This window comes from Propithecus coquereli, unplaced genomic scaffold, assembly GCF_000956105.1.
Source record: "Propithecus coquereli isolate 6110/MARCELLA unplaced genomic scaffold, Pcoq_1.0 Scaffold188, whole genome shotgun sequence".
Taxonomy (NCBI): domain Eukaryota; kingdom Metazoa; phylum Chordata; class Mammalia; order Primates; family Indriidae; genus Propithecus; species Propithecus coquereli.
The window spans coordinates 4,764,499-4,790,206 of NW_012143634.1; the positions used below are offsets into that span (position 1 = coordinate 4,764,499).

At 36.2% G+C, this 25,708-nt stretch overlaps 1 protein-coding gene across 1 annotated transcript in view; it reads left to right on the top strand.

Moving 5' to 3' along the window:
* CASK (calcium/calmodulin-dependent serine protein kinase (MAGUK family)) overlaps window positions 1–25,708 on the top strand; it is a 437,172-nt gene that overhangs the window by 362,169 nt on the left and 49,295 nt on the right. The window contains exons 12-14 of the mRNA XM_012642796.1: window positions 10,973–11,050; window positions 13,956–14,036; window positions 20,482–20,670. Coding sequence (XP_012498250.1) covers window positions 10,973–11,050; window positions 13,956–14,036; window positions 20,482–20,670 — 348 coding nt within the window. The remainder of the gene's footprint in view (window positions 1–10,972; window positions 11,051–13,955; window positions 14,037–20,481; window positions 20,671–25,708) is intronic.

Sequence of the window (25,708 nt, forward strand, 5' to 3'; positions counted from 1 at the left end):
TTGCCCATTTTTAATTGGATTGCATGACTTTTTTACTGTTCGTTTTAACTTTTTATTGTGGTAAAATATATATAACATAAAATTTACCATTTTAAAATATACAGTTCAGTGGCATTGAATGCATTCACATTATCGTGCAAGCATCACCACCATCCACCTCCAGAAGTCTTTCATCTTCCACAACTGAATCTCTGTACCCCTTAAATACTAACTCCCCAAACCCCTCTCTCCTTAGTCCCTAGAAACCACCATTCTACTTTCTGTCTCTGTGGATTTGACTGCTCTAGGTACCCCATACAAGTGGGATCATATAGTATTTGTCCTTTTGTGTCTGGCTTATTTTACTTAGCATAATGCCTTCAAGGTTCATCCATGTTGCAGCATGTGTCAGAATTTCCTTTCTTTTAAGCCTGAATAATATTCCATTGTATGCATATACCACATTTTGTTTGTCCATTCATCTAATATTGATGTTTTATGGTAGCTGATTTTGTAATATGAAAAACCAAATTCTCAGAACAAGTCTGTCCAATAGTAGGGAATTCTGCCTTAGTTCTATCTCCACACAAATACTCTTTCTGGCTCCCAAATTAGCTCCTATGTTATACATCTTTGTGAAAGGAATGTGTGACTTCACTGAAAGTATTACTGACTACAAGAATCCCTCCTGTTCCCATATTTGTTCAGATGAATTACTTCTTAAAACAGGGTTTGGAATTTACTCTAGAATACCAAGAATAATGAATCAGCTTGTCCCCAGTACCAGTGTTACCCACTGAGTGCCATTCTCTTTTTATGGCACCATAGTCAACTTTACCAGAACACAGAAGAATTTCCAAAAAAGCCTTCAAAGTGCAACAAGCACTGATTCTTCTTTATGCTATTCTCAAAGAAAGGAGGGGTTTCCCCCTAGAAAGGAATGTGATATGCTCAGTTAAAGAATGTTCGATGGGATAGCTTGCAGCATTCACAATTCAAGAACATAACTGCTTTCTTCTCTTTTTGGCCCTTCAAACATTATCTCATATCAATAAAACTGCTTCTGCCAGACTGTCTTTGTGTTGTTGTCTTTTAACTTTTCACAGCATAAATTTATTTTTGTTACAGCTACTTGTACAAATGCTTAGTGTTTACCTATGCAAAATAAAATGCTATCAAAAGCCAAAAGTAATTAAATAAAATATCATATGACACACCTAATATAAACATAAATGTTGTCTTTTCTTTTAAAGCAGCAAATTAATAATGGGATATTTATTTAGTGTAAATATCATTTAACTATCATTGTAGATGCTTAAGAAGAGCACGGGTTAGGAAGTGGAATTTTTAACAGTTTTTAAAAAACAGAAAAGAAATTCCTATCATAGTGAAAATTTTTCACAGTTGGGCAACCTCTCATATTTGGTATTAAAAAGAACCCTATTTAAGAAGGTTTTATTAAAATCTGCCTATATCATATCATCTAACTGGTCGTTTTTTTCCTCATGCTTTCTTTTGCTTGCTCAAGAGTAGGCGTTAGGATTTGTTTCTTACAGAGCTTAATTTTAGAATTATTTGCCAATTGAAAAAGGCCTAGAGAACAGTCAAGTTAGGTCATCTCAGGCCAGTGTTTGAGTTTCTCAGAAAGAGCTGCCAACTGACCAGAAATCTGCCTCACTGGCCTATATTGTTAGGCCACCAAAGGGACAGTCTTTATGGATTGAACTAGAAGGACAAACAAGTCTTAATTTCTTGGATTCAAAATAAATCCCTGTAAGTACAATGTTCTCATGAGACTGGAACAAAAACAGCCCTGTACACAGACAAATAAAACCTAAACCAAACAAGGCCCTCCTTAGGGACACTTTTGCTGTTAGGATCCAATGTATTTTGCAACTCTTTCAGGAAATCTCAAATTGACCCAGATGTACTGATTTTTCAATTACCTTATTTGCTGTCAGAGAAAACTTTAATAATGGATTTAGAGTAGCATATTACTAGGCCAGCTGGGCCCCTTCTTAAATCTTCAAGTAAGGATATAATAGTCCTCATGATTTTACTAAAACTTGATTTAAGGTAACATTTCACTGCTATGCTATTAGCCCAAAGCTTTCCTAGGACATCTGACTCAAGAGCATCCGGGAACATTCTTATTGGCCACTAAATACAATAGATAGTCGTTAGTTACATGTCTATTTTTAACTTGACTTATCCAGTATAAACTACTCCTATGACTGGAGTAGCCCTGAACCTTAGTCTAGGGAAAAATCTAAATTCCAAAATGGGACTCCTGCTGCCTTATTTCGGTCACTAGATTTGTGGATTTGACACACTTTTTTAGGTGAGAAAGAAGTTTAGCTTAAGATTTATAAAATTTGGCTATTTGCATGTTTTCTGAACATTTAGATGGAAAATAAACACATAGTGCAGATTATACTGATAATGTACACAGAAAATGAAAGTATACACTTCAAGTTGAATGCACTGTCTCCATGTAGATGGGGAATCATCTGCCTGCTTAATATTTGAGTACTTTCTTCAACTATTTAAAAAATTTAAAAATTTAAAAAATTTAACTGATTTTTTAGAAATTTTATGGAATATAAATTTTCAGGAAAAACAATTTTTGGTTGCTAATAGGATAGGCATTTTTTTACCCCATAAAAGAAAAATGACCTGGCTGATTTTGATTTCTTTTTGTAAATTATAACATCCCAGTGATCATTCTTAGATTTATAAGATGGACAGGTTATATAAGTTCTTCCCAAAGTTTTATTGTAGCTCCTTAAACTTTTGAAAATAGCATTTTAAATTTTGTAGTGTGCAAATATTTTCTCCCATTCTGTAGGTTGTCTTTTTACTCCGATGATAGTTTCCTTGACTCTGCAGAAGCTTTTTAATTTGGTCAGGTCCCATTCATTTATTTTTGTTGTTCCTGTGATTGCTTTTGGGGTCTTCTTCATAAATTCTTTGCCTAGGCCAATGTCTATAAGAGTTTTTCCAACATTTCTTTCTAGAATTCATAAGGTTTCATGTCTTAGATTTAAGTCTGCTATCCATCGGGAGTTGATTTTTGTGAGAGGTGAGAGGAGCGGATCCTGTTTCAGTCTTCTACATGTGGCTATCCAATTTTCCCAACACCATCTGTTGAATAGGGCTTCTTTTCCCCACTTTATGTTTTTGTCTGCTTTGTCAAAGATCAGATGGCAATATGAGGATGGTTTTGTATCTGGGTTCTCACATCTGATAAAGGGCTGATAATTATAATCTACATAGAACTCAAGAAAATCAGCAAGAAAAAAATCAAACAACTCCAAAGTGAGGAAAGGGTATGAACAGAAAATTTTCAAAAGAAGACAGACTAATGGCCAACAAACATATGAAAAAATGCTCAACATCTCTAATCATCAAGGGAATGCAAATCAAAACCACAATGACATATCATTTAACTCAAGTGAGAATGGCTTTTATCAAAAAAGTCCCAAAACAAGCCGGGCACAGTGGCTCACGCCTGTAATCCTAGCACTCTGGGAGGCCGAGGTGGGAGGATTGCTTGAGCTCAGGAGTTTTAGACCAGCCTGAGCAAGAGCGAGACCCCGTCTCTACTATAAATGGGAAGAAATTAGCCAAACAACTAAAAATAGAAAAAATTAGGCGGGCACGGTGGTGCGTGCCTGTAGTCCCAGCTACCCGGGAGGCTGAGGCAGGAGAATCGCTTTGAGCCCAGGAGTTTGAGGTTGCTGTGAGCTAAGCTGACGCCATGACACTCTAGCCCAGGCAACAGAGTGAGGCTCTCTCAAAAAAAAAAAAATCCCAAAACAACAAATGTTGGCGAGGATGCAGAGAGATAGGAACAATCATACAGCGCTGGTGGGACTGCAAACTAGTATAACCTCTACGGAAAGTAATATGGAGATGCCTCACAGAGCTACAAGTAGAAATATCATTTGACCCAGCAATCCCACTAATGGGTATTTACCCAAAAGAACAAAAGACATTCTATAAAAAAGACATCTGCACTGGAATGTTCATAGCAGCACAATTTACAATTGCAAAGATATGGAAACAACCCAAGTGCCCATCAAGACATGAGTGGATTAATAAAATCTGGTATATGTATACCATGCAATACTACTCAGCCGTAAAAAAAAAAAATGGTGAACTAATACCTCTTGTACTATCCTGGATGGAGCTGGAGCCCATTCTTCTAAGTGAAGTATCACAAGAATGGGAAAACAAGCACCACATGTATTCACCATTAAATTGGTACTAATTGATCAACACTTAAGGTGCACATATGGAAGTAACATTCATTGGGTGTCAGGCAGGTGGAAGGGGGAGAAAGGGATGAATATATTCACACCTAACGGGTGTGGTATGCGCTGTCTGGGGATGGGCACGCTTGGAACTCTGCCTCGGGCAGTGCAATTTATGTAACCAAAGTGTTTGTACCCCCATAATATTCTGAAATTTAAAAAAATTAATAAATAAATTTTGTAATGTATTTCCTTCATACTTACATTGCCCATCACACAATCTTTAGACCATTGTTAAATATACTGCTCTTCTTCAAGTTTGGACTATGTCGTGTTTAATGATGCCAAAGATCTTTGAAAGGGCATTTTCATGTTGTAACATAAAGACAAGTTTATACATAAACTTAAGCAGGAAAAATAAGTTTTTAGATCTCAGAAGGTTTTCTCTGATCTCCAACTTCCAAAAATCAGCTCCAGTGCAATAGTTGAATATCAGTTCCCTGTATTTTAGCATTAAATCACCTTATCCTAACATTTTGCTGGATTACAAATATAAGAAAATACTTGTTACATATCTGCTTGGTCCACTGAAAAGATATGACATTGGAACTTTGTTTCTATTCACTCAGCTTCCTCACAGATAATTCACAGAAACTGTGAAGAAAGTTCTTAGTAAGATAGTCTATGTTTCCAGAGAAAATCATCTCAATTCTCATTGTTGCATAGTATAATTCTGTGCATGCTGTTACTATCTGTTTTATTTGGATCACAGACACATTTTTTTTATATACTTTGCAGCTAAATATTTGACTCTTGCAAACTTTAATTCTTTTCCAGCAGGAAGCTTCTTCGGTGTCCCTAAAGTGATAAGATGGTGGTTGCTAACAAACTGCAATGTTCCCTGCAACTCTGCAAGCCCGGGCCTACAGTCTAGTTGCAAAAGTTATAATCTTGTCTCAACTAATATACATTCTGGTCCATAGATTTGGTTTTTTCTGTGCAGAAAAAGTTAGTGGGACACATTACCCAGTGATGGTTATTTTATACCTTCTTACCATCCATTCCATTTTAAATGTTGATCTTGATAAATACTGCACATAAACTATGAGCAAAACAAAGGCTTCTATTTGAGGACTAAGAAATCAAAATAGAGTGAGATATAATGGAGGATGTTAAAAAATGAAACTTGATTTAGTGCTTTGAATGTAAATAAAAAGTGGCATATTAGCAAATTTCATCATCTTTATGTTTGAAGAAGATTCAAATTTAATATTACCACCAACTTTATTCTGCTTTGTTTGCAACAACCCATGTCAAATGTAGAATGTGGCCTATTAACACAACTGTGCTGACACTTCTCTTTTTTTTATTTCAGAATATTATGGGGGTACAAACTTTTTGGTTACATGAATTGCTTTTGTACAGTTTGAGTCAAAGTTATAAGTGTGTCCATCACCCATTTACTATGCATTGCACCCGTTAGGTGTGAATTCACTCATCCCCTCCTTACCCCTCCCACCTGCTTGATTTCCGTTGAATTTTACTACCACATGTATGAAAATATAGAACGCTTCACGAATTTGCGTGTCATCCTTGCTGACACTTCTTAAGAAAGAAAGATGAATGAAGCATGTCCATGTAGCCGTGTGTGGTCATATCTGAGTCAGTGCCAAAGACTGGCAGAGAGCAGGCCTGTCTGTGAGGGAGACAGTGTGAGACAGTCTGTTCCCCTTGCAGCTGTTCACATTTCCTTGTTTTGTCTTGATGTTGTGTGTATGTGGTTTTTTTTTTTTAAATAAAAAGTGCTGAACTTGGGTTACAGAAATTTCATTAGAAAAAGGGAGCAAACAGTAACAGATTCATTCTTGTTTTCCCTTCAGGGATAATTTATTAATGTCTTCCCTCCCTTTTCCTCCCCCTCCACAACTCAGCTTTACAAATATGTTTGATTATCTTCAAATTTCAGGAAAGCAAATAGCAAAAGGAAATATATTTTGTCATTCCAGTCTACCTTGAATTTAAGCTTCTAGTGCAGGAGTTGGCAAACTACAGCCATCAGGCCAAATCCAGCTGGCCACCTGTTTTTGTAAATGAAGTTTTATTGGAACACAGCCATGCCCATTCATTTATGGATTGTTAATAGCCACCCTCACACGACACAGCAGGGATTGAGTGGTTGTGACAGAGACCTATGGCCTGCAGTGCCTAAAATATTTCCTATCTAGCCAGGATAGGATTAGGATCTGAACATTCTTTAACATGGCAAGGCTTACAATTGATTGGCTAATAGCTTTCAAATCATATTTATTATATTTTTTCTGCAGCCTATAAATAGCATTTTCTACAGTTTTTCCCCAAATATTTGCTGAAAGTATCCCCTGGCATGAGGCATTGTATATTACTGAATTCTAGTACAAGCCAAGGAGATCTGGAATGAGAAAGGACAGCTTATCAACAGGTCAAGGTCAGGTTCCTGCTGCTCTGGCTGTATGATCCTGAGCGTAGCAGGACCTCACCTAACTGGACCTCAGCTTTCTCCTTTTTCAAATGGACAAATTCAGTCACGTTGATATCTAAGATCTCTTCTACCTTGAAAATTTTACAAAGTAAGTCAGACTTGAAAGGTACAAAAGAAAAGAATATTATCAAAATATATTTTTTAATTTTGAGGGAAATTTTTTAACTGCAGAAGCAGGACCAAAGAGAAATATCTGGTTCCTAAAGAAACAAGCTAAAATGAGAATTCCTGCTATGTTTATTTTTATGTCACTATGAATTTTTTAAAAAATATCTATTTACAATTTCTATGTGCTAATTTAAATATAATACTTCATTATTTTTTGAGGAAGCATTTATTAAATATCTACTGTGTACTCAGCCCCATGCTAGGAGCTGTTATCTAATGTCAAAGAACTCAAGAGTTTGGTCATGGAAAAGAGAAAGAAGCACTTAAACAGCATGTTCTATAATCATGTACCTCAGACAGCCACTTCCTTCTTGGCTGTTAATGCCTTTGGTGTGGCAGGCATCCCTGTGTTGGCTCTGTCCTGCATTGCAAACCTGTGGCTTCTGCATTTTCAGTGTACTCTGCAGCTGGTCTTGGCAGCATCCCCTCAGCTCCTGCCCCCAGCTGTGCCCCACAGCTCTTTACTTCTGAGTCATCCTGCTCTTTGCAGGCAGCCCTCTTGGGCAGGGCTCCATCGAGGTGGCTCCAGCCAGGTTAGCTTCTGCAGCATCTCCTTGACTTACGAGAAACACACATGTGCTTGCCACAGTACACATACAGTCATAGAAATTGAGGGGGAAAAGGAAGGTTGGCATATTATATATATATATGTGCATCTTGATAGTCTTCAACTTAGGGCTACTCACTGAGATCATTTCCAGTTGATATTGCTGAGGACCAAACTACTCTCAGGTCTCCAGAGGGATCAAGCCTTCATAAGTTTCTGAGCCTTTGGTTATACATGTCTTTGGCATTTGTGAGCTCTTTGAGGTCAAGAACTCTCATCTTTTTCATCTCTGTAATCCTAGTACATAGAACCCCACTGCTTAGTGCATAGCAGCATCTCAATAAATATTGGGTGGATGGGTAGATGGATGGGTAATGTGGATGAGCCAACAAAGGGTCACTTCTTCCCTCTAATGGTGACAAAATGAGCCCATTCCTCACCTCTTCCTGCTTCAGTTCTAACTTGCCCTTTTGGTTAATGAGCCAGCAGTTGAGATTTACCATGTCCTCTTAGCCACATGGACACCATCTTTTCCATCCAGTGCCTGCCTTGAGATCTCCAGTCCTTGTGCTTTCCTAAGAGCTGGGGAGGCAGAGCCCAGTGTCCCCTCCTCAGGCAGAAGGCCCCTTCTCTTAATTCCTTCCCGCTGTATCTGCCTTTCATATTAAGTATCTCACCTCACCCTCACCCTACTACTAGTTCCACTGAACTTTAGGTGAATGTGTGATTGAATTTGATCAGGCCAAACAAAAGGAGCAGAAGAAAATTTGGTCTGAGCACCTTCCTTGGAGCAGGGCCTTGAAAGTATTGAAACTCCAGGCACCTGCATGCCACCTATGAAGTCGTTGTAAGGCTAGAACAGTGGTTCTCACTTTACCACTCTGTGCCTCAGTTTTCTCATCTGTAAAGTGGGAATGATAGGAGTAACAACCTCATAGGATTTTTTGAGGTTAAATGAGTGAATATATGTTAAGAGCTTAGACTAATAGCTGTCATCTAGTAAGTGTTCAATAAAAGAAGCAGTTATTGTTACTATTAGTAGTACTATAGTTATTACTCTCAAAATTTAGCACTGGACACAAGATTTATTAAATACCTAAGGAGTTTATTAAAGCATAGATTTCTGGACCTCCTTCTTAAATTCTGATGCAGTAAGTCTGGAGTGGGGCCCAAGAATCTATGTTTAATAAGCACCCCATCTGATTCTGCCACAAGTCCTCAAGAAACTACACTGATATAAGACATAAGGAACTATACTTGGCATAGCAAAACCAAGATAAAAATAAAAAGTCTCCAATTTGGGGAATTGTGGGATTTTTGTTGCTTTGTGAGTAAAAATTGATATCATTTGTTAGATGTTTAAATAGAAATGATACCAGGCATGGTGGCTCACGCCTATAATCCCCACACTTTGGGAGTCCGAGGTGGGAGTATCGCTTGAGGCCAGGAGTTCGAGACCAGCCTGGGCAACATAGCAAGACCCAGTCTCAACAACAAATAAAAAATTTAGCTGGGTATGGTGGCGTGGGCCTGTAGTCCCAGCTACTCAGCAGTAGGATCACTTGAGCCTAGGAGTTTGAGTTTACAGTGAACTATGCTCCAACCTGGGTGACAGGAACAAGACCCTGTCTCTCAAAAAAATAAATAAATAAATAGAAACTAATCCTAATCATAGTTGCAAATGTTGAAAGCAGTCTTAGTCATAGTCCTTGGTCAAGAAAAAGGCAAAACTTAACAGTTTGTGGTGGAATTAAACATTATAAAGTGATGGTGCTGTCTACCTGTAAAGCCTTGAATTAAATTTGCTTCTTTTTCTAAACAAGTTTGTGACTTTTTAAAAATCTTTTTATTCATTTAGGTTATTTAATCTTTCCTTGATCATTAATATTATGACACGTCCGGTGATGACTAAATGTCTTTTTTAAGTATTATGTATTTTTTTATTGTGATAAGAACGCTTAACATGAGATGTACCCTTTTAACAAATTTTTAAGTGCACGATACAGTACTGTTAACTACAGGGATAATGTTGTACAGCAAATCTCTAGAACTTACTCATCTTGCAAGTCTTATGTATTTTAAATGTATTTTTCTATAAACTATGGCTTCTTAGTTTTTCAGTGTTTTGTTTGGGTATGGTTTTTTTTTTACTTTTTAAATTATATATGTACAGTATTTCATTTCTATAGGCTAGTCTGAGAACCTAATCACTATTCATAACATTATTTCCATAGGAAAATATCCCCAATTCCACATTTTAAAATTGGTAATCTTTAGAGATAGAAACCATTCAGAAGATGGAGACTGCCCATGTATATTCTACAGGAATTTTGGCAAACTTTTGTGAACAGCCACAAATTACTAGTTCCCTAAAATGTTAAATTAATGTCATAAACAGAGCAGTATTTTACTAGTGTACTTATACTATATATTTAACCTCCGATTTAGTAGTGCTTTCTTAATGCCGTTTAAAAATGGTGCCTGCTCTATCTTCACATTGTTCTTGTTAGGCATTTTTATGTAGGATGTGGCCCAAATATTTACAAGTCATAAAGATTTATCTTGCATCAGTATAAACAAATCTGACTATAATCTGAAGAATGTTTACAGTCAGTATTTGACCTCTCAGCTAGCACTGGTGAACAGAGCAAGCGAAGAAAAAAAGAACAAAACCAACAACAAAAATCCCCACCTATTTTAGAGAAGTTAGGAAATAGAAGCATTCAGACTAGCCAAGGTCATTTTTAACTTTTCGCTTTTCAAAACAGACTGATGACTATGAAACATTTTATATGAGGTAGAAATTAATATTTTAATTCTATTTATAAACTACAGAGATTTGTTCTCTAACGAATTGAGTTAATGTTCTTCAGAAAGTTAAATTTTGGATTATTTAAGTTTGTGGGGTTTTAAAAATATATTTAGTTTCTTTTCAGTATCTTCTCACACTCTGAATTTGCAGAGTCAAAAGGAAAAAAGTTTATGTCCTTGACTTCTGCTGAAGGATGCCAGCACTGATCTGTTAATGAACAGCCCTAGTAAAACAAGCATAAACCTTTTGTGAGAACATTCCTTCCTAGAAGGAGTTGGGTTTGCCCTTTCCCAAGATTTAGGTTTCTGTGAAAATTCTTTCAGACGTGTCTTGGCCAGAAAGCATTCTTTCATTTTACTCCGTATTCGTGTGATTGAAAGTTGCTTCTGTCAGAGGGAAAAAACACTGGGATTTCCGAAATATTGACGAATTTAAAATGACAAGGAAATTGCCACATTGACAGAATCTTGGTCTGTCTATTTAAAGATGATTTTTTAAAAAGATATGAGTAAGATTCATATTCTGACAAGTTTCATTGAACGATTAAGAGGTTATTAACAAGAGGATCCCACTGAAACCATCAGCCTGCCTTTTTAAGAGGAAAATATTGTTTAGTGAAATAATAAATATGAAGCTCTGAATTTTAGCAAAGAATTATGAGTATTGATTGGATTTTCTTCTTTGATTTTTAGCTGTATGACAAAATTAACACAAAATCTTCACCACAAATCAGGAATCCTCCAAGCGATGCCGTGCAGAGAGCCAAAGAGGTAAGTGATATATTTTGTCAAAGTATTTGGTGTCATCGTATTTGCTGCCTTTATTGAAGACGTTTCTGCTGCACATTTAGAGGCGGTTTCCTCGGAGTCACAGTTTGACTCATTATACTCAGATTTAGTATTTCCACGTTTATCACTGAACATGCAGAAAAGAAAAAAATCTTAGTAGCAGTATTGCCTGGATTTCTAGTTCTGGTCTTGCTATGTAAACTTGAATACATTAATATCAATTTTACTTCTCTTTTTCTTTTTTTAAAGAAGAAAGTTATTTTACTGCACTTGGTAGAAAGACACTTATGAAAATTCGAGTTGCTTTTTTAAGGTGGTAATGTTTGAAAGTTAATTAAATTTCTGTAGCAATTGTATATACTGAGTTCAAAGAAGTCATTTTTATAAATTGTCAATGTAAATGGCTATATCTTTAATTTATGTATGATAGAAACATGACATTGCAGAAAGTTTAGAAAATAAAAACTGATCTTTAATCATATCACTCTAACACAATAGTTTTCATTTTTGCATATCCTTTTCTAGTCACTATCTATTTGCATATAAATTTTTATATAGTTATAATCAAAATGGATCTTTTTTTAACCTAACATTATATAATAAGCATTTTTTCATGTTTCTACTTGGTCTTCGTAAATATAACTTCTAATGACTGCATACTTTTTCTTTGTTATTATTAAATTATAATGTATTAGCAATTCCCCCATTGTTAGGCACATAGGTGTTTTTCATTTTTTGATCTTAGAAGTCATTATGCAAAAAAATCCCTTTAGAAAAATGTTTCCTGTAAAGTGAGATTACTAAGTGAAAAACTATGAAAGACGTAATCTCTTCCCTACCAGATTTTAAACATAAGACCTACACTGGAAAATAATTGTTTATTCATTGAGAAACGAGACCAATGCCATGGAGGCTGCCAGACCTCCCCCGTTGGTCAGGAGAGGAGCTTGGAAAGGTTGTCCCTGACTTGGCCCACTAAGCGCTCATTGAAAGGAATTACGGTATCACAGACAGTGGGCATGAGTCACCACCCTATCTTTATAATATCCAAATAGATAGAAGCAGAGAGACTCTGGGGACAATTCTTTGGCTCAACTGGACAGTGAAAATCTGCTGAAGATTTCCAGCCAGCTGTGCTTAGGAGACCACACCTTTGTGCTCAGGGGCCATGCTAATCTTCTCTGTATTGTTCCAATTTTAGTATATGTGCTGCCGAAGCGAGCACAGGAGACCACACCTTTGTACTTAAAATCATAGACTGTGAGAGTAACAAGGAACCAGAGAAGAGTATGTGGTTTCATCCTTTCATTTCATTGGCAGAGAAACTCAAAACATAAAATACACTAGGGAGAATTGGTTTATCATCAGTAAACAATATGAATTAACAGCATAACCAGCACTCATTAACAGGGCATTTGGATAAGAAAGAAAGCCTGTAGTTTTTGTTCATTTGTTCTTCCCTGAGATAGTGGTTGATTAGCACAGAACATTATAGTTATGATACTGAAATCTAAGCTCAGGCTAAGTGACCTCACAACATACCCTCCTGCCCCAGTATGACGCTTTTGTAAGGTTCTCGCAGGTTGAGGTGAGAGAGTCCTACTGGGTAGATGGTGGTGTACCCCTGCCATGCAGTCGTGCTGAAGCGATCCTTCATTGGGTCAATGGTTGGCATTCAGTGGAGTACAATGTATAAAACCTCTCTGTGAATCCAGCCATCTGCTGTGAGAATAGCAGCAGGTATTTACTCAGAAAAAGAATAGAGGCTCTCCCATGGGCTCACGCATGTCCCATAAACAAGCTAAATGGGTAAACTCTTTCCTAGTGATAAGGGAGAACTTTTGAAGAACAATTTTATTTGAAAACAACCAATTTTACCTGTGCAGAGGAAATATTGACAACTAAATAGTGAAGAAAATTTGAATGGAAAGAGAAAAGAAGATTTTTTAAAATTGTTCTCTTAAGTTCCCTGGCATTTAATCTTAAGAGCCATTAGCAGAAGCATGCTTTGCTCTATGTAGGCAGATAAGTATGGAGGATAATGTTGATCCTGCCAGGCATTTTTGCATTTTCTACATTACTTAAAGGACAATTACTTAAGTATATTCTTAATTAAGTCTTCTAATTAATTAGTATTCTTCTTTAAATTGTTTTTATTTGTACCTATGTCATTTTGACATTTCTAAAAGGAATTAACAGTGCTGGTAATATAAAAGAAAGTTTTTTATTAACTTTTAGTACAGTTTGATTTTGATGGTAAGTTTGGAAAAAGATGTGTGGAGATATTCTCCCATTAAGTTACTTAAACCTATAATAAATATGTGTTAACAGCTTGTCATTTTGTTTTGTATTTTTCAATAACCTTTTTGGGTTACAGTTGGCAGACTATTATAACAATTTGTTTCATTTTTATTACCATCAATACCATTCTTTTATACATTAATAACCTTTGAATAAAATGAAATATTTTTTCAAAATAATTGTTTTGCCTGTCACAAAAGCCCACTCATAATTTTTAATTTAAAAAAATTCCGAGGCTGGGCGTGGTGGCTCTTGTCCCAGCACTTTGGGAGGCCAAGGCAGGAGGATCCCTTGAGCTCAGGAGATCAAGACCAGCCTGAACAAGGGCAAGTCCCCATTTCTACAAAAAAAAGAGAAAAATTAGCTGGGTGTTGTGGCACATGCCTGTAGTCCCAGCTACTCAGGAGGCTGAGGCAGAGGATCACTTGAGCCCAAGAGTTTGAGGTTGCTGTGAGCTGGGCTGATGCCATGGCACTCTAGCCTGGGTGACAGAGCAAGACTCTGTCTCCAAAAAAAAGAAAATAATTCTATATTTTGTAAATCGTGTGTCATGTTTACACTGTTATATATCTTGCTTATTTTGTAGGTATTGGAAGAAATTTCATGTTACCCTGAGAATAACGATGCGAAGGAACTGAAGCGTATTTTAACACAACCTCATTTCATGGTAAGTAACAATTAAATTTCCATAGAACTAAAATCTCACTTTCAAAAGAATTTTTTAATAACCCTCACAAAATACAGCCAGCTTCATCAAATGCATTTTTATCCATATAATATCAGACTGTTAAGATTACAATACCAGGTAATACCAAACACTTTAAGATTCTGTTTACTTTGTGTCAAAATCATAAAGATTCCATTTGTGAAGTGGCTTTTCAGGCACTGTGTACTCATCAGACAAGGAATTTGCTTCCTTATGGGACAGTCCTTAAGTCACTGGAACTGTTTATGTTACTTAAAGCACAAAGAGCTGAAATTAGAGACAACTTTTACTAATAAAGATTTCTCCAAATCTAGGTGATATATTGGAAGAATTACATTTCTTGTTTGACAAGGCAAAACTCTTGCACTTTCTTCATCCATATTTCTTCATTCACATTACTACTATATGGAAAATGAGGATAGCACCTGTATTTAACCATTTATTGTAAAGCTTAATGATTAAACAAAGCTCAAAATACGTAAGATACTTTTCTGTAGAAAAAGGTCCGTTATCTACTTAACTGTAATTCAAAAGCACAATTACAGATGGAATTCATGTTGAATATAACATTTTTAAAACATTAGCCATATTGGTACATGTGGAATATATGTGAAAACAGGAAAATTTAGCTGACTTCCCTTTGGGAGAAAATCTGACTTAAAAACTCTGTTCTTATTACTACTATTGCAGGTGATATTTTTTGAAATAATAGTGTAATATGTGTATCAAAGCACTTGCCTATGAGTTTTGATATACATGCCATTTTATGATACAGTGTTTTAAAAATTTTAACCCAGTTACTGAAATACATTTTTTTCCTCAAAGTAACCACCTATAAAGAAGCAATTACCATATTGACCCTCCCTAACTCTCCCACCCAAGCATTAAAGGCTGAACTCGAGTATGATATAATCTTTGAGACTGTTTGACTTTACTCTATGATAGCAGCACTATCTAGTGAATTACAGTTAGGAATACAGGTTCTATGCCTGTGGGTGAGTGTGTTTTTACAACTTATGTATGTAAACACAGAACTCAGTTTAAATCCTACTTCTGCTGTCAAAATCTCTCCTAACTCTCTAAAATCTACATTGAACTTTCTCTTCTCTCTTTTCCACTTGTTTGTATTCACCTGCGTAACATTCTTATACATGCTGGCATGCCGGAGTAGATCCTTTCCCTGGTGAATAGGCTTGGGCAGTTCTGTGTCCATCCACATCTCAGCTCAGTTTTGATGTTCTCATTCAACTTATGATCTCATTTAGTCATTGTTGTTATCTCTGTTTCCCAGAGCAGGAAAATGAAACAACTATATGCCTTCATTAGTATCTTCAAATTTGAGGAGTCACAAATATCAGGAGTTAAATTACCCTTCATATTATCTTATTCACTGATTGTTTCATACATATAGGCCAGATTATAATTCATTCCCCTTTAGATGTTATGTTTTCCATAGTAAAGAAATGGTTAAGGCTGTTAGTTCAGATGACCTGGGGTTGAACTCCAGTGTCGCTGCCCCATCACTGTGGACTCTGACTCTCTGAGCCGACCTCATCGAATTGGAATAAGAATTAAGTAGATGACATATGTACTGTGCTTAGCACAGTGCCTAACGTATGCTTAATGCCTAATAAATGTTAGCTAATAAATGTCATTAGTTACCCCATAGTATCTATCATGTATAGGGTACGTAGTAAGTTCTCAGTAAAATATCGAATTGATTAGGAACTTGCCCATTTGCAGATAGGTTAGCCTCTCCTTGACTGACCTGTGCAGTTTTGTATAGGTAGAAACAAGCATATAGTAACTTTGAACAGGCCAGGCACAGTGGCTCATGCCTGTAATCCTAATACTCTGTGAGGCCAAGGCAGGATTGCTTGAGGTCAGGAGTTTGGCCAGCCTAAATAAGAGTGAGACCCCATCTCTACAAAAAATAGAAAAATTAGCCAGGTGTGGTGGTGCACACCTGTAGTCCCAGCTATTAGGGAGGCTGAGGCAGGAGGATTGCTTGAGCCCAGGAGTTTGAGATTATAGTGAGCTATGATGATGCCACTGCACTCTATGCAGTGTAACAGAGTAAGACTCAGTATCAAAAAAAAAAAGAATAAATTTGGACAGACCTGTCTATTTGTAAATTGCTAAGTAACCTCAGCTCAATTCAGAGAATGATATAGGGCCGTTTGAGACCAACAGATCTTTCAAATTTGAAGTAATCCAAAGAAATTAACAAATACCCAAATAAGAGACTTTTTTTAAGATTAAAGGGTTTTTTCCCCAAAAATCATTAAGGCTCATATAGCCCCACGTCTCACAGCTTCTAAGCCTTGATTTGTTTTGCTTTTCTGAAGTCACATAGAAGTTAATATGTGCATTGCTATTAGTAAATATTTTCAGAAATAAATCTTATAATTTCTTGAATACCTAGCTAGGTGCTTAAAAGATGTTTTCATTCATTTATCAAATATATAAATGCCTACTGTGTACCAGGCACTAAGGATCTGGTAGTGAATAGGACAAACCAGATTGCTGCCCTCACGAAACTTCCATTCTAGCGGGGGTGAGTTGGGGAATGGGTAGGTGAGGTAGAGACAGACAGTGAGCAAGTAAACTAACAAGAGAATTTCATATTGTGATGATAACTATGAAAAAAGAAAGGATAGTGGGGCAGAGATGATAGTAAAGTGGGAGCTGCTTTAGATAGTCAGGGGAAAGCCCCTCTGAGTTAACACTTGGGCTGAGACTTGTTATATGAAAGAGCCAGCCCTGTAAATGTCCAAGCATGGGGAAAAGCAAATGCAAAGAAAGGCCCAGAGGCAGGAAGGAGCTTTGTAGGTTCAAGGCACAGAAGTAGGTCCATTGTGGCTGGGATAGAGTAAACAGAGAGAGAGCGGTACAAGAAGAGGCAAGAGAGGTCAGCAGAGGCCAGACCAAGAGTGGTCTTACAGGCCGTGGTAAAGAATCTGGAGTTTTCTCTTGATTACAATAGGATGACACTAAGTGATTGCAAGCAGGAAAATATTATCCAATCTGTGCTTTCAAGATTGCTAGGGCTGATGCGTAGAGAATGGACTGTAGGGGCATAAGAGTTAAAGGAGGGAGACCAATTAGGAGGCTGTTGAGAGAGGTGGTAGAGACTTGGAGAAAGATGAAGATGGTGGAACATGGGCAGATAGAGGTTGGAAATGGTTGAATACAACAGGACTTGCTGATGGTTGGGATGTGAGGTGGTGTGATTAACCCCATTTTACAGTTCAGAGAGGAAACTATGCCCTAACCAGGTAAAGAGACTTGCTTAAGGTCACCTACCTAGTGAGTGGCCTCAATGAGGTTCAAGCCAGAGCTTGCTGGCTCCAAAGCCCATGCTCTTAAAAGTGAGTTGATTTGTAATGTGGATCAGTTTTCTTATAAGCTTAAGTTGAGCTCATTGGTCATTTCCAAATAAACTTATATGTGGATAATGTTCCAGGTGGGAAATATAATTCTGAGCTATATATACTATATTAAATAAACTTTTAAATGCTGGAGCATTCTATCTTATAAGCGTTTTTAAAATCACGGTTTCAAAATCTTGGTATTTTAAAAGAAATATTAATAGCCAAAGGGAATCCTTTAATGCGTATAATTTTTTTATTATGCCAAGGTTTGGGAGTTATTCTTAGCATATTTATAATTTCACACTTATTTGCTTAGTTATCTGGATTTTTCTTTGCTTTCTGATCATTATAGCATGGGGATTTAACATTAAATTACCTGACACTTGAAAATACATATACTTGTAAATGTTTGCAGTAATGAAAGGGAGAGTAAATAATAGTAAATTTAAATGATTTTTAAAATCTGTATCTTTAGGGGTCATGATAAAAATATATGATCTCACTAATTACTTTTCAGTTATTCCATTTGAAAGACTGATTTTTTAAAAGGACAGGTCCTTTGCTTATTGCAGTTATGAAATATGAAACATTAAAGATAAATTCCTTATGTTTTAGCGGGATAGAAAGTTAACGCTTTAATTTCTGTCTTTGAGCCACCGCGCCCGGCCAAGAAATAGGATCTAGAACAGAAGATTTTTAAAACAAAATTTGCATCCTGTTTTTCCAAAAATAAGATGGTTAAAATCCCTTTGGGTTGTCATGAAATTTTCATTATTAAGTGGTAAATTTTATGGTTTGTAATTCAAAAGTCAGAGAAACCACTTTTCAAACCTAAAATTCACATTTTTTCCGTTCATTTTGAAGTAGTCAGGTTTTTTTCACTCTAGTCTGAAATTGTTAGCTGTCTTGCACGTGTCCTTACTACAATACAAAAAGTGAAAGTGTTTCTTTCCTGTTACATGATTCTTATGTAATTAAAACTAACAACTATTTCAGCCTAGTAATAATTGCTCAGTCATACCTCATAATATATTTGAAGAAAAATGTTCAAACTTTTATTTTCCTGTTTTTTATTTTACATATTTTTTAAGCTTTCAAAAAAGCAATCTGTAAGTGGCCCCGTTTTTTTCTGTTTGCATATGAATTAGAGCTTTAGGTTAAGTTTCATTTTGTGGTAACAATCTTACGGTGGCAAATTGTGGTTAATATCAAATATGACCTTATTTGGTGACATAATTAGAGCATTTTTCTTTTAAAGTTCAATTTGAGTATTATGATTGTGAGCTTATCCTTCCTTATAAATAATACATTAAATATAAGTGTTTGCTTATGTAATTGAAAAGATGAATAGAAATCATTTGCAGAAAGCAGCATAAACATTTTTTTTAGCCCATGTAATTTCAAAGACCAGCATTATCCTAATAAAAGCTTGGCTGTCTGTTTACCTGACGATACATCTTCCAGTCATACAAAGCATGTTATTAAAAATTGACTAATTGTGGAAGACACATTTATAGTTGATATGACGAATGTGATTTTAACAAATGAAGTTTGCCAGTTTGCCTGTTACTGATTTTTGCTTTTTGCCCTAAATCTTAGTCTCTTAAGTGGCCACAGTTAAACTGAGAAAAGAGTGATTTGCCCACATAGCACAAGCTCCACACTTGGACTCAGGAGAACTAGTGTAGGGTACAGTCAGGGTAGTGATGAGGAAACCAAGGTCTCCAGGGCCATTGTGGAGCCCTGCTTTCAAGCTATGCATTGCTGAGTGCCCCATGGGGTCCCTCACCCAAACCTGTTTAGACCAGCAATCCGAGACTGTGGAAATATCTGCCATTTCCACTAGAAAGCCAAATGACTACATTGCTCAAAGCGTATTCTCTACTGATGACAAATCAGCAGCATTCTTACCTTTTTTGCCTTGTATGCATGCCTTTAAAATTAAAATAGCCAAGTCATGACTTTGATAAGCCTTTTAATTAAATAACTTAATTTCAGATGCTATGGGTTATACTTTTAAAGCAATTTTAATTGCATTTCATTATCTGCAGATATTTCATTACCACACAGATCACAGATTGAAGCAGAACTAAATTTATAGTAAGCAAACAAGAAAATATAATCTGTATAAAGCTCCAAAATAGTAATACTGAGCTGTAAATTCTCTCTGAAACAGAAATGTTCAAATATTCATGCTTATTAAAAAATATTTCTTATGATGGCACGGAAAGTGAGTACAAGGATATCCCTTTTTAGGGAAACAAGGAATGTTTATTATCCAAGTTCACTGAGATGACATATACAGATATCCATTCAAAGAAATCACTTTTTGTTTGTTAATGAGCTTTGCAAAAAGAAGTCATCATAATAATTGTCAACTTATTTTTCATTCAGGCAAGTGCTCCAAAAAACAGAAACGAACAAAAATATTTAATATGTTAGATTGTAAGCTCTATATCCTATGTGATATTTTGGAAAATTATATTTTTAAGGTACATTTATATGTATTTTTACTTCTTTTACTAAATTATATGTTACAAATTATCTTCATCTTTTGGGTTATATGAAAATCTTATTGTTAATACCATTGACGAAAGATACTTGCTGAATACATCTTTTATTACACTGTTTTTACTACATTTGCTTCAATTTTAAGCCCCTGCAGAAATTTGCCAGCTCTATTTACAGGCGATTCTTTCTGCTAAATTATTTGAAATTGCATTGTGTCTGCCTTTATTTGAACAAGTTAGTTTGGTGCATTTTCATAGCATCAGACAACACCTCTGACCCAAGTAATCAACAAACACATATATTCATTGACTCATTCACTCGTTCATTCATTCATGTTTTTAAAAATCCATTTATCATGATTATTTGTCACAAATTGAGGTATGGTTGTATGTAGGTATAGCACACTCTTTAAAGGAGCTATACCTTTGAGAGGCAAAGAATGATATTATCTATTTTTATAGAATAAATTTCTGCTGGAATGGTAATGTTGTTAATATTTAATTTTCTTTATAAAATACAAGGCCTTACTTCAGACTCACGACGTAGTGGCACATGAAGTTTACAGTGATGAAGCTTTGAGGGTCACACCTCCTCCCACCTCTCCCTACTTAAACGGTGATTCTCCAGAAAGTGCTAACGGAGACATGGATATGGAGAATGTGACCAGAGTTCGGCTGGTACAGTTCCAAAAGAACACGGATGAACCAATGGTGAGTAGGAAAAGAAAGTTTTCTGTATTCTCATAAAATCGCATCATGAGTTAGATCAGTTAACTTCAACCTATGCTACTACAAGGTGGGGAAGGAAGGAGGACAATGGATAGTTTTAAAGAAATCATTTTCCAGATCTTCAATTCCCCCTGCCCTTCTTTCCTAGAATTGTTCTGCCTGACACCCTATCTTAGGCATGCTGGTTCTCTCTCTCACTTCTCCTTGCATAATTGCTCTTCAACCAAAACAGAGAGAGAGAGAGAGAATACTGATACATTATTCCAGAGTGTAAAAACCTCTGGGGCAGCAAACAACAAAGAAAGGGACAATTTGAAATATTGATATTGGTGTTGAGGCTATTATTGCAGTAATACAGGGAAGAAATGATGGAACTCTGAACTAGAGGGACGGATGTCAAGATGGAAAGAAGTGAACAGATGTAAGAAATAATGAAAGAGTAAAATCAGAAAGCCTTAATGGATTAACAGTGGGGACTGAGGAAGAAGCAAGGATCAAGGACAACCCTTAAGCTTTAGGTTTGTACAATTGAATGGGAACATCGGACAAGTTCCAGGTTTGGAGGAGAAATCATATCTTTAGGGGAAAAAAATTCAAACTTGCGCATTCATATCTTTTCCCAGAGCATATAAAAGGGATATAGAAAAACAAATTACCTACTTTAAAAAGTTGCCCAGTTTCCTTCCAGATTAAAGGAAGAGGTACAGAGCAGTGATTCTGTGACCATGATTTCCAGAGAGCCCTCAGCTATAGACATTTCTGGTTATAATTCTCATTTACTGTATACTGTTGCCGGTTAGACAATGGTGCAGCAGACAGGGAACATGCAGATCACCTCACCCTTTTTGGTGCTCCCCAGGCAACCATTTTGCTTAAGAACACAGGCAATAGCAGCTTTTGAGTGCCTTGGGCAAATCACTTCATGTCAGTGGGCCTCAGTTGACTCATCTCTAAATGTATAGTTGACTAAATGAGCCCCAAGATCCCACCTAGCTTTAAAAGTCTAATATTTCATTCACTCATTTAGCAAATATTTGTTAAGTCCCTACTAAGTACAAATCACTGTATTAGATGCCAGTGATTTAGTGGTAGATAAGACATGGCCCCTTCTTGGAGCTCATGTTCCACAGGGCTAGCTACATTAAGCAAGTAAATTTGCAGCTTAGCACAGTTTGTTTAACAAGCCCAGTTTTGACAGAGCTGGGAAGGAAAGAAGGCTGTGTCAGAGAGGCAGGAAGAAGGGGTGATGTTCAGCCAAGCAAAGCAGACAAGAAGGTGGAAGGGACTACAAAAAGGAAGCCCCAAAGTGTCCTATGATCATCATGTTCTAAAGCAGCCCAACCTTTCGTGTGAAGGCTGACTACATAGAAACTTAGACCGAGTAAAAGCAGAAAACTACGTCCCTGATGGGCATACTTACAGCCCTGACTTACGCATTATAAGCATTATGACAAAAACATTTGTACCCCCTTAATATTTGAAATTAAAAAAAAAGAAAACTACATCCCCGAGTTACTTTTTCAGAAAGCATAAAGTAGATTTGAGTCTCCCCTAAAAGTCTCCTTCAAAAAGCCCTTCTCTCTTCTGTCTTCTGTGATCCTAGTGAAGGTGTATATTTCTTCTCTTTTTGACTGGTTGCCATGAAAACAGGAATTATTTTGTGTAAAATATAAAATATGCATTTTTCAATAATAGAGTACGATTCTCTATTATATTTAATACAGCTTTATTTGCTTAGTTGTCTTACTCAAAGCATTATATTACTGTGCAGGACATTCCTATATGACCTTTTTTGCTTTTTGAACCCTCTGTAATATGTCCGTTCCCCAAAGTGATACACTCCCATTATACCCTGTGTGTTCCCGTTCATAGCATCATACTTGTAATTATTTATTCATTGGGATTCCCATAGTTGCAAATGACAAAGACCAAACTTGAACTAGCTTACACAATAGGGAAAAGACTTATATAAACAAGGAAAGGCCAGGAGTTTAACACCCCCCCCTTCAAGCTGATAGGTTCGGGAGTAGATGCCTAACTCAAGCTGGGCCAATCCCTTCCCTGGAATTTATGAACTTGGTAACAGAGAGAACATGAGTCAATTTCTCTCTACAGAAAAATGTTTGGGGCAAACAGAATAATAAATATTAACTGCAGTTGGTTTGAGGTGAACTTTTCCTAGCCACAAGAGACCCTTCATGTCTCATTTACTTCTGTGCCTAGCAGAGCGCCTGCCTCATAATAGATTCACATTAATGTCGGTTGAATGTATACAATGAATCTTATAGTTTCAAGTGTAGGACCTCTATTATACTATCATTTCCCTTATGAAATTAGATTTGACTTAACATTAATTTACAGCATTTTTTCAGGAACACTCCTCTTAGTAACCATACAAGTTGATTGAACGTACAAGTTGGAAATGAAACCTGAACATTACAATTGGATGTTGGAACTGAAAAAGTTTTGATAAACCAATTTTTCACATCATTCACCTACCGCTTCTGAAAACTGCAAAGTAGGAACCATGTGAAGTTATATTTTATGGAATGTCCAAGTTAAGTTAGAGTATAAAGTCTCAGATATTTTTATGAAGCTTTCTGTCAGAGTGTTATTCTCCAATGAAAAAGAAAAAGCTGAGTCCCTACCCTTCACCATCCGAAATTCAAGGCCACTTTCACTGAGGGAGCTTGTTTAAAAGCACAGATTTCTGGGCTCCATTCCAGGCCTCCTAAATCTAAATCTAAAGAATAGGTTTATGAGTCAGAATTGTTTACAAGTTCCCCACATGATTCTTAGGATCAGCCAGATCTAGTGCAAAAATATGTTTATGAATACTTGTTTTTTAATAGTGAATAACTGGAAAACAAAAAGTAATCTACTCTGTAGAATAGTATTCTGGCATCAAATATGACTATAGAACTTTCACTTCTGGCCAAGCTGAAGTAACGGACACCAGATTTACCCTCTCATCTGAAACAACCAAAAATATAAAAAACACAAAATTACATGAAAGAACAGTTTTCAAGACATTAGAGATCAAGCATCAAAGAAAAGCAATCCCTAAGAGAAGGGAAACAAACAAGGTGACCCCTATGAATACCCCATCTTACTACCTTAAGAGATTTTCCAGGCCACAGCATAAAGAGGGGGAACTGAGGCAGTCCAAGAAGACTCCCTGAATTGAGGAGACAGCTGAGAGTCTCGGGGGAACAAGGCAACTAGAGTTCATGGGATAGAGTACTGAAGAGGAGCGAGCTGCACAGAGAGAGAATCTCAGAGATCTGTAGAGGGCCTCTCTTAAGTATTCAGCAGAGAATCAGTCAGCATGTGTATGAGAGGAAACTACGCAAAGCTGAGGAGAAAACCATCCAAAAAGATTGGAAGGAACAGTATCCAACACTCACTACCTGTTTCCACCAGCCAGACTGAAAAAACTCCTCATTCATGGGACATCACGTAGAATGCTCAGGAAGGTCTTGCCTTAATAACGAGGAGTAATTAGCCCCAGACTGAGAATTGCTCCACACCTGCCTAACAAATCATGAAAACAAGACCCAAAGGATCAAACTATTTCCAGGCGACTGATCTATATCTCAGAACAAAGCTTAAGAATATTTATAGGACTACAAAAACATCAAGCATGCAATAAGGTAAAAGTCACAATGTCTGGCATCTAATCAAAGATTACTAGGCATGTAAAGAGATAGGAAAGTGTGATCTATAATGTGGAGAATTATCAAAAATGACACAGATATTAGAATTAGCAGGAAAATGCACTATGGGATTAATGGAAGATTAGACATTTCAGAAAAAAATTGTGAACTTGACATAGCAATAGAAACTATCCAAAATGAAACACACAGAGGAAAAGAATTTTAAAAAATGAAAAGAACATCACTGAGCTTTGGGACAACTTCAGGTAGCCTAATATATGGTTAATTGGAATCTGAGAAGAAGAGGAAGAAGAAGATATTTGAAAAAATAATGACTGAAGACATTCCAAACTTGATGAAAACTGTAAACCCACAGATCCAAGAACTGTGGTGAACCCCAAGCACAAGAAACATGAAGAAAACAATATCAAGGTGCATCATAATCAGACTGCTTAGAACCTGTAAAAAACAGAAAATCTTAAAAACAGCAAAAAAAAAAGGAAATGTTACATACAAAGGGACAAAGATAAGGATAACATCAGTATCTTATCAGAAACAGACCAAACAAGGATAACAATATCTTTAAAATAATTTTTAAAATTCTCAATTTATAATTCTAAACCCAGAAAAGGTATCTTTCAAAACAAAGGCAAAATAAAAACGTTTTCAGACATACCAAAGCTGAAAGAATTCAGCAGACCCACACTATAAGAAATATTGAAGTATATTCTTCAGACAGAAGGAAAATAATAGATAGAAATCTGAATCTACAAAAAGGGAATAAAGAGCACTGAAAACAGTAACTACATGGGTAAAGCTCTTTTTCTTATCACTTAAATCTCTTTCAGAGATACTTGTCAGTTTAAACAAAAATAACAATGTGTTTTGGGGTTTATGGCATATGTAAGAGTAAAATACATGACAACAATAGTACAAAGGTCAGGAGGAAAGAAATAATATACTATTATAAGGTTCTTTAATTATATGTAAATTGGTATACTGTCATTTGAAGATACACTGATAAGTTAAAGATATATGTGATAAGCCCTAATGCAACCACTAAAACGACAAAACAAAGAGTTATAGCTAATAGGAACACAGGAGAGAAAACAGAATAAAAAATAAATTAATACAAAAAAAGGCAGAAAAAGAAGAAAAAGGGAACATAGAATAAGTGGAATAAACAGAAGTCAAATAACAAGAAGATATATTTATGCCAAACTGTATCAATGATTATATTAAATGTAAATAGTCTACATTCCCCAATTAAAAAGTAGAGGTTGTCAGATTGGATAAAGAGCAAGATCCAATTATATACTATCTGTAAGAACTGCACTTTATACATAAAGACAAATAGTTTTAAA